This window comes from Zootoca vivipara, chromosome 12 (assembly GCF_963506605.1).
Source record: "Zootoca vivipara chromosome 12, rZooViv1.1, whole genome shotgun sequence".
Taxonomy (NCBI): domain Eukaryota; kingdom Metazoa; phylum Chordata; class Lepidosauria; order Squamata; family Lacertidae; genus Zootoca; species Zootoca vivipara.
In genome coordinates this window covers 38,214,203-38,224,002 of record NC_083287.1, presented here as the reverse complement: position 1 = coordinate 38,224,002, position 9,800 = coordinate 38,214,203, and the positions used below count along the sequence as shown (strand labels likewise).

The 9,800-nt window shown below is 45.0% G+C and overlaps 1 protein-coding gene across 1 annotated transcript in view; it reads left to right on the top strand.

Moving 5' to 3' along the window:
• The first annotated feature begins 483 nt into the window (after window positions 1–483).
• PRTFDC1 (phosphoribosyl transferase domain containing 1) overlaps window positions 484–9,800 on the top strand; it is a 51,773-nt gene continuing 42,456 nt past the window's right edge. Inside the window, exons 1-3 of the mRNA XM_035129182.2 lie at window positions 484–580; window positions 4,847–4,953; window positions 9,331–9,514. Coding sequence (XP_034985073.1) covers window positions 515–580; window positions 4,847–4,953; window positions 9,331–9,514 — 357 coding nt within the window. The 5' untranslated portion in view covers window positions 484–514. The remainder of the gene's footprint in view (window positions 581–4,846; window positions 4,954–9,330; window positions 9,515–9,800) is intronic.

The following is a 9,800-nucleotide window of genomic DNA, read 5'->3' as shown; positions in this document are numbered from 1 at the left end:
CAAGGCAGCGGTCTCCCAGGCTTTAGGCTTCCTAAGACCTAGGTTCAAATCCCGCGCTCCCCAAAGAAGCCCCGCAGGGGTGTGTGTGTGTGCTGTGTATCAGATTTCAAGCTGAGAGGGAGCCGCTGCTTTGAGCTGAGCTCCTTGAGAGAGGCTCCTTGGAGGAACTTTTCCTTCTAATGCCAGGCGCGGGCATTAGAAGGGAAAAAAAAGGTTCCGGGGCTGAAACCGGGGACAGACAGCTCTTTTGGTCCGCCGAGGTAAAAGCAAGGTGGTTTGAGAGGCATTACCCCGTCTCTGCGCCAGCTGAAAGAAACCACCCTAAGGGCGGCTGTGTATGTTTGGGAGCAGTTCTGCAGAAGCCACGACGGCGCGGGCCACGTCGAGCAGAGGCTGCCGAGTCTCAACCTCTCGCGGCAGCGGCTGGGGGCCCCTTTTCTTTCCCGAGCGAGGCGCCGCCTCTTTCCCCTCCTCCTCCTCTGTCTCAAGGCTCTCGCCAACCTCCCTTCGGAAGATGGCCGGGCTAAACAGCAAGACCCACGCAGCGGAGGCGCCGAGAAGCAGCGGCCGAGGGGTCGTGGTAAATGCGAAAAATAAAAATAATAAAAATCCCTTCTCCCCCCCCCCCCCCTTTCCCTGCTCCCGCATCCTAAACTTTGCTGCCTCCCTTGCCCTTTCTTGCAGCTAAAGCATCCGCTTCCGTCAGCTAACCCCTTTCCCTCCCTTTCATCTATCCAATCCCTGCCCTTTATGGCGGCTCCCCCCTCCCCCGTTATGAAACGCTCCCCCCCCGCCCCCAAGAGATTATTTTAATTGTAAACTGATGAGCCCGCTTATCTGTGAGAATACCTCCCCCCACCCACACTGAACCCAGTTAGTGTCCGAGTCAACGTGCATAGATAGGAACTGGGTTGCGCGTGTATGCATTCTGGTACATTGAAATATGATGCATGTTGTTTGCCACTGCTTTCCATTGGGATTCACCCCCCCCCCCCGGTAAGTATGTGTAGGAATGCAGCCTTATTGCTAGCACACACACAAATATTTCGGATGCAATTTCCTCAGGGGTTCTGATACGTGTTTTGGTTAGAGGAGGCTTGTTCCCTCTGTCACCTTAAGAGTGTGAAATGCTGCAGCTGCAACTTCGTAATTTCATCTAAAATAGTCTTGGCTTTGTACTGGGGGTAGAAATCCATTCAGTGCAGCCACCACCACCCAAAAAACAGCAATGTGTCATTCTAGCACAACAAGTAATGCTTCTGTGGGAGAAAAGAACAAGAAGACTCTTAATTTTCCTCACTAGGTGCTGTATATGAAAATGTGAGTGTTTGTGCGTAGCAATCCCTAATTCTGCATCTGCAGCCGCCAGAATGTATTACCCCACTTGCAGCCATAATTACAGCATGGGGGGGGGAGGTTTTGGTATTGCTTAGCCTCCCGGATTAACAGGTTCACAACAGGTGTGCTTAAAAGAATGTTAAGATACAGCGATCATAAGGTGTGCATTCTTATCAAACATTAACTGTTTTCTATTCCTATGTACTCTTAACGGTGCAGGTAATAAGTACAGCTGCCTTCTGAATAAAATAAATCATAAAGCCCAGTCCTAGGCATGTTTACTCTGAAGTAAAAGTGTTATTTTGGACAATGTTGCTTACTCCCTGGCACATATGCATAGCATTTTACTGTTACTCATGTCTCCAGTCTACTGACTGTTAATGGGCTAAGACAGTCTTGACCCTAAGCACCCACCTGGCAGACCTAGACAAAAAGGAGTTGCATGTGAGGGGCTGTGCCCTTCTTCTGCACTTGGTATAGATACCACTTACTATAGGAAAATGATGCTGGGCGAAATAGGCCTTTGTTCCATTCCAGCAAGCCTGCTCTAACACGCTTTATCTGCCTTTCTCTGAAGGACTTCCATTGAACCCGTCTCCTGTGTTTGCCTTGTCTTAGATTGTCAGAAGTGTTTGGATCACGGAAGGAGGAAGCAAACATCTGCTTTGGCAGTATTATATACGTGTCCACAGCATTTTATGACGCTTATGTTCATTTCCTTAAACCAGGACTAGCCAGTGTTGCTCCTTCCAGATGTTGTTAGACTGTAGCTCCCACCAGACCTCATCATAGGCTGTGGTGGCTGGAGCTGACATGATTTGGAAAGCCTGGCAACATCTGGAGGGCACCATGTTGGCTACCCTTGCTTTAAACTATCCGAGAGTCCTGGGGTTTGGGCACATATAGCAAAGATCTTATGGTACTTGATACAGAATGGAAGATTTGTGTTAGGAGAATGAGATATATTTCCCCACAAGAGCTGCCTAGAGTGCAATGATATGTTGCTCCTTTCCACATGTCTTGGCACATTGTGGAAAACTCTGTTAAGGTGAATATGTTACCATTCCAAAAAAAGAATAATGTGTTTGTTTGTTTTTACTGCATTTGATTTACCAGACAAATGTCAATATTTTATTTATGCATTGCCTTCCATGCTCATCTCAAGGCAGTGTACAAAATGCAATAAAAACCAGTTTTAAACAATATAGAAAATAGCAGCAAAGAAAAAAAAAACCAAATAGACACCTGCGGCAAAGATCCTTTCATCCTGCTGGGAAGGCTTGTCAGAACAAAAATGTATTCACTTGTTTCTGGAAAGGGCAGAATATGGGACGCCTGTCACATTTTGGCACAAATGCTGCTGCACAGAACATGAGCAGCTACACTAAAAGCTATCCTGTGAGTTACTGGAGACTGGGCTTCTGAGATCTTTTGAACCTGTGGAAAGGAGAAGCTATCCTACAGCGAAAGAGTCTTAATGAAGTCGCAGCATTTCTTACTAAGTTCTTGTTCTACGGGTGTAGCCTCACGTACTTTTAATGCAGAACTCCTGCGCTCTCTTCGGCAGCACATATATTCTAAAATTGGAACGATACAGAGAAGAGGAATGCAGAACTCCCATGCAAACTTCTACATGAATTGAGTTTGTTGCTGTGCCGCTTGTGTGCTAATAATCTCTTGCAGAAGGTTACTAGCCTAGATTTTTGACTTGCTCACTCTAAAATGAGGACAAGCAATAAAGGACTAACCCATAGACTTTTGCAGGGTTGTTTTCCACAGTCATGTAGTTACGGACAAAGCGACATTTTAACTTTGAACCTTTGCCCAGATGAACCGTGAAATGATCCTTTCCAGTATCATCTTGTGAAAGCTGTCCAAGGGAAACTCAGCCAGGGCTGGATGTTCCAGCACTAGTTCAGAGTGCATTTAGAACAGAGCACATACTGGTGCTTGGAGGCCAGAAGTAGTCTTCCCTGTTCTTGCTAGAATACTAAAAAGGCCCAAGAAGCACCATGTGATCCCCATGTGATCTTCTGCTTCACTCGCTACCTTCTGTCTGAGGTGAAGAAGAATGTTTGAGCGAGCCAAAGGCCCTCTTCCAAGCACAACCCAAGTAGATTCCTGCAGAGAGATAGATTGTCTCTGCATGCCCAAAGACTAATTTGCTAGGACTTGAAGCCAGAGAGAACGTTTCTCTCTCTCTCTTTTTAGAAGAGGGGTAGCAGAAACAACAAAGAGTTTTATGGCTCCATCAAGACCAAACACGTTTGCTGTGGCATAATTCTTTTGTGGGCTACAGCCCACTTCAAGAGGTGAATCAGGTTGCATCTGATGGGAGAGGGCTGTAGTCCACGAAAGCTTAAGGCGTAAGAAATGTGTTTAGCCCTGAGAATGCCACAAAACGCCACTACAGTGGTACCTCGGTTTATGAACACAATTGGTTCCGGAAGTCTGTTCATAAACTGAAGCGTTCATAAACTGAAACAAACTTTCCCATTGAAAGTAATGGAAAGTGAATTAATCCGTTCCAGATGGGTCCGCGGCGTTCGTAAACCGAAAATTCATAAACCGAGGTGTTCATAAACTGAGGTTCCACTGTATTTATTGTTGTCTCTTTTGTTCTAGGTTAACCCACTTGGATCATTTCTTAGAATAAAGGCTTCCTATTAAAACAAGGCTGAGGAACCTCCCCCACCCCCACCCCCACCCTGGGAATATGCTGGCAGTGGGTTGGAGGAGGGACAGGGATGAGCAAGGCCGCCCCTTTCTCCTCTTTCACTTCTTGCCCACCCCCCACTTCAATTCTTCATTGTTCTCCTTGCCCAGCAAACTACCAGGAGAGCAGCAAATCAGTCTTGCCAGAAATGTGAATCAATCGCTTGCATAAAAAAAGGTAAAGGGAGCCCTGACAGTTAAGTTCAGTCGCAGACGACTCTGGGGTTGCGGCGCTCATCTCGCTTTACAGGCTGAGGGAGCCGGTGTTTGTCCGCAGACAGTTTTTCCGGGTCGTGTGGCCAGCATGACTAAGCTGCTTCTGGTGCAACAGAACACCAAAACCAGAGCAGTGCACAGAAACGCCGTTTACCTTCCTGCCAGAGTGATACCTATTTATCTATTTGCACTTTGGCGTGCTTTCGAACTGCTAGGTGGGCAGGGGCAGGGACCAAGCAACGGGAGCTCACCCTGTTGCAGGGATTCGAGCCGCCGACCTTCTGATTGGCAAGCCCACGAGGCTCAGTGGTTTAGACCACACCGCCACCCAAGTGGTCCATTAGTTTCAGCATTTTTCCTCTTTCACCCCCCCCTTTCTGGGCTTCCCTCCCACATGAAATTAGGGTGAGGGCTGCAAGTTCCCCACCTCTGTGTTGAAGGATCAAGCCATGCTCAGCTTTCCATGACACTGCTTCTGCTAAACCAATTGCCAAATGGTGCTTAAACACAGAAGATGCAATCAATTTGTAGTGCATACAAAATTAAGTTTCTAATGAACATTTTATCTCTTTTACAGATTTCAGATGATTGGCCTGGGTATAGTTTGGAACTGTTTACATATCCACAGCACTACTATGGAGATCTTGACTATGTGCTCATACCACATGGGATCATTGTGGACAGGTGAGGATCTGAGAGTATGACATTTATGAAAGCCACATGTTCAGTTCCTCCCAAGGTAGGAACAGCCCATTTAATCTCTTGCTTGTTAAAATATTGACACCCCAATTTAAGCTGCAATGCTTACTGTAACAGCAAGCCTAAAAGCTCGCTCTCTTCTTAGCCTGGGACCAGAAATAAGTTCCTGTCTCTCTGTCAGCTGGACTGTGCTGTTACCAGCTCTGCTTTTTCCTCTGACCTTGAGGCAAGGCCTGCAAGATTCAGGACGAACAAACAGAAATAGCTTTTCACATGGGATGTAGTTAAATTATGGAATTCTCTTGCACAAGAGGTAGTGATGGCATCTTGGATGGCTTTAAAAGAGGATTGGACGAATTCACAGCGGATGGGGCCATCCATGGCTGCTAGCCACAACTGCTGTGTTCCACAGTCAAGGAAAAGGGTAAAGGGACCCCTGACCATTAGGTCCAGTCGCGGATGACTCTCGAGGTGTGGTGTGCCACTCATTTCGCGTTATTGGCCGAGGGAGCCGGCGTACAGTTTCCAGGTTATGTGGCCGGCATGACTAAGCTGCTTCTGGCGAACCAGAGCAGGGCATGGAAACGCCGTTTACCTTCCCGCCGGAGCAGTACCTATTTATCTACTTGCACTTTGACGTGCTTTTGAACTGCTAGGTTGGCAGGAGCAGGGGCCGAGCAACGGGAGCTCACCCCGTCACGGGGATTCGAACCACCGACCTTCTGATCGGCAAGCCATAGGCTCTGTGGTTTAACCCACGGTGCCACCCGTCAAGGAAGCACACTTCTAAATACCAGTTGCTGGAAACCACAGGTGGGAAGAGGACATCTGATTGGCCACAGTGAGAACAGAGTGCTAGACTAGATGGGCCTTTGGCCTGATCCAGCCGGCTCTTTATGTTGTTACGAGTATGAAGATGAGGGAGCATCCAGCCCCACACCTGCTCCTAGGGCAGGGATGTCCAACATGTCGATCGCAATCTACTGGTCGATCCCTGTGAGGACCCCCTCTCCCTCTGCTGGCCTCCATTGTTGCAGAAGGAAAGCCTGAGGGGAAGGCTGAGTTTTGAAACGGAGGCTTTCATGTTGTCAGCAATTGGAAGGTTAGTGGCTGCCTCTGTTCCTTCCCCCAATAGTGTGGTTCCCCCTCCCTAAAAAAAAAAAAAGCTCAACAACTTTGAGCTGAACCTCCCAAAAACGGGGGTAGATCACCACCAGATCTTTAATTTGAAATTAGATCGCAGTGTCTCTGGAGTTGGCCACCCCTGCCCTAGGGGAGCAGGGCCTAAGCATGGTGCAGTCAACAAATATCACCCTCTGGCAGCTAATTTTAAGAGGATTTATTAAAAACCAGGCTTAAGGGAGCCAAAAGGAGAAAGCAATACGCAGAAGAAATGTTCCATGTTTGTGCAACCCAATGCAACTCTTTACAAACAAGCTTCTGGTCTCCTCATGAGTAGTATCATGGCTGGTCAGGAGGACAGTGAGAGACAACGGACTAAGGCCAACATTCAAAGGAATAATTATTGCCAGATTTTGCCTGTGAGATGACCTGGTCTGCCAACTGCTAGGAAATGCAAACTGAGTGACCTGGAAGTGTTTAAAGAGACAGGCTGGGAGTAGGCCACAACTGCACCATGGTTACCGCAGTTACTGGTATGTAAGCTCAGTTGAAATTGGGGAGGTGTGTTTCCAGAATAACTAACTCGGGTGGAGATACTGAATGCCCATTCAAGAAGGCGGACTCAATGATACATTAATGCAGCTCTGGTAAAGACAGGGTCCTTTCATGGTATTGCATGGATGGGTACAGATTTTTAAGTCTCGGTTCTTTAATTATTTCATTTATTCATCTATATCTTGTTTTATTTATATACTACTAAATGCCAAAAGTAGGCTTCCAATCTTTTCTCATTTCCTGTGCTCAATAAGTACAAGTTGTGACTTGTTTAAACTAGATACATGTAACCAGTGCTTTTTTTCTAGAAAAATAGGTGCCGGTACTCATCATGACGTTGTCACAGTAAGTGTCACATTTTTTAACCAAAAGAGAGAAAGGTAGCAGTACTGTGTACTCTTGAGTACCCCCTGGGGGGAAAACATGTAACCCTTCTTCTTAATGAGACAGTTACTATTCTGTATCAAGCTAACATTGTGTGTGGCTTTATTCAGATGTTATGGCTATAATGTGGCCTGCGCTAACCATGGTTGGAGCTTCCAGATGTACAACAGGCCAACCATGGTTTAGAGTGGCTTGCCCACTTTCATTTTTCACCCTTTCAGCACTCACCTTGATAAGTTCTTAAGTTCTTAACTTGAGACGTCTGCAAAGTTGCTATACGGGACAGAATGTAGGATTAGGGTACTGTCTCTAAGCTCGATTGTTGTGAGGCTAAAATGGTGGGGTGGGGTGGGGGCATATATGCTGCCTTGAGCTCCTTGGAGGAAATGTGGAATAGAAGAAAAAAAGTATCTGTATTTTCTTCTTTGTCCAAGGAAGAGCAGCAATTATAATCATGCAAAGTAGGCTGTTCAAAGACACCGTGATATTCCAAAGGCATATAGCTGAGTTTTATAGTCAAATGTGGATTTGTACCTGCATTTTCCACATCCATACCCAACACTCTGGGTACTGTACTGTACTGTATCACCTACCTTTAAATATAAATACGGGCTTTAATGAGAACTTGTCTAGTTTATACCTTTTAGAGAATAACATTATTATTATTATTATTATTCAAAATTAATTTTAGAAAGCTCTGGCAAATTATATCTTTGTTATTCGTAGCTGGGGATTGTTAACTGCTAAGCTGTCATCTAGAATAAAGTTTAAATACTTAATTTCCGAGATGTTTTGAATGCTAAAGCTGAAATAGCTTCAGGGCCAGAAAGTCACTGGAAATCACTCAAGGTGCACTTTGTAGTCCTCAGAGTAGCAAAAGGGTTAGGAAAATGAGGAGATCTTAAAAGACAATTCAGCACCTCCTTCTGCATAAAAATAACAGCAACCAGAGGTCACTAATCCCCTTACTGGGTAATCAACATATTTTAAATGCCTGAATTAGCAGGTGTGGAAAAAGAACTTCAACTGTGAGTGAGCAATTGTAATTTCCTCAGCAAAAAAAAATTAACAAGCTGCCAAGAAATCGCCACACACCCTCCTTTGTAAATATGAAATGATTTTCTGTGTGTGAAATATGTGTGAGCATTCTACTGAGTTCTGATTCTTTTGGACCAAGACACCGGAAAGATAGCCTTCACCTGTGTATGTCTACCTGCACCAGGGGTCAGCAACCTTTTTCAGGTGTGGGCCGGTCCACTGCCCCTCAGACCATGTGGTGGGCTGGACTATAATTTTTTTTTGGAGGGGGGTGAATAAATTCCTGTGCCCCACAAATAACCCAGAGATGCATTTTAAATAAAAGGACACATTCTACTCATGTAAAAACATGCTGATTCCTGGACCCTCCACCCTTGAGAAGGCAATTGGGCTGCATCCGGCCCCCGGGCCTTAGGTTGCCTACCCCTAACCTGGACCTTCAGATCCTCTTTAGAGACCCTCCTCTATATGCTGAGTGGGGTTTGCAACTAGAGAGAAGGACGTTTCTGTGGTGCCACCCATATTGTGAAGTAGTTTCCCAAGAGAGGCTCACATGATCCCATCCTTATGGCCTCTTTTTGGTGCCCAAGTACATTCACCTAGTCCTAGGTCTTTTCGAAGCAACTTGTGTTTAAAGAGAGAGTGTTGTAAGCCTATTCTTCCAGTGGTTGAGTTGTGTTCTGTTTTCTACTCTGAACTGCTGGGTTTTGTTTTGTTTTCCTCGGCCGGAAGGAAGGTGTTATGCTACATTCTGTGGTTTCCAGTATATTTTAATTAATTTTGTATGTGTGTGTATGTGTGTGTTGTGTTGCTTATGTCGAAGGAAAGTCATATAAATTCAGCAATAAATAAAATAAGTACAGAGGATCCCAGGAACTTTGCGGCTAGGCTTTCTGGCTATTTTGCTTGTCCTGCACACATGGAACTTGATTTTTTTTCTTACATGTGCCTTGATATGCTGCTAATATTTGTGCATAAAAATGAGAGTTATGTGTGACCAGTTGCACCAGAATTTGGGTGGCGATGATCATTTGAATACAGATGTAGTCTATCTGCACCGAATTTTTTTAAATGGCATGCACATTCAGACGCCCATCTCCATCCATATTCTGGCGCAACTGATACTGAAGTTGAATCAGGGTTAGCATGTTTTTTAAAATGAGACTGTGAACTTTACTATTTTTTTTTATTGCACCATAGAATATACTTGCATTGAAAAAATCACAAGTCTTACCATATATTTATCCCTAATTTCTGCTTTAGGACAGAATGTTTGGCCAAAGATATCATGCAAGACATTGGATACAATGACATTGTAGTTCTCTGTGTACTTAAAGGTGGCTACAAATTCTGTGCTGACCTAGTGGAGCATATTAAGAACCTCAGTAGAAATTCAGAAAGGTTCATCTCCATGAAAGTTGACTTTGTCAGACTGAAAAGTTACCTGGTAAGTAATGATTTTGCTTACTTAAAGGGGGGGGGGCTCATGAGTTGCATGTGATCTGATTACAGTTTGTATACATGGATTTTTATTTTTTAAAAAGGCACGCACCAAAGTCCAACCTTCCCAGTTTTTGCTGTTGCAGGTGTCAATGAATAAACCGATGTAATGTAATGAATTAACTTTTCTCCTTTCGTGAATAGAACGGGAATTTGGGAGATGACACACTCAACTCAAGATCTGGTTGATTTTTTTAAGGATCCTAAATGATTTACTCCGCGCATCTGTTATT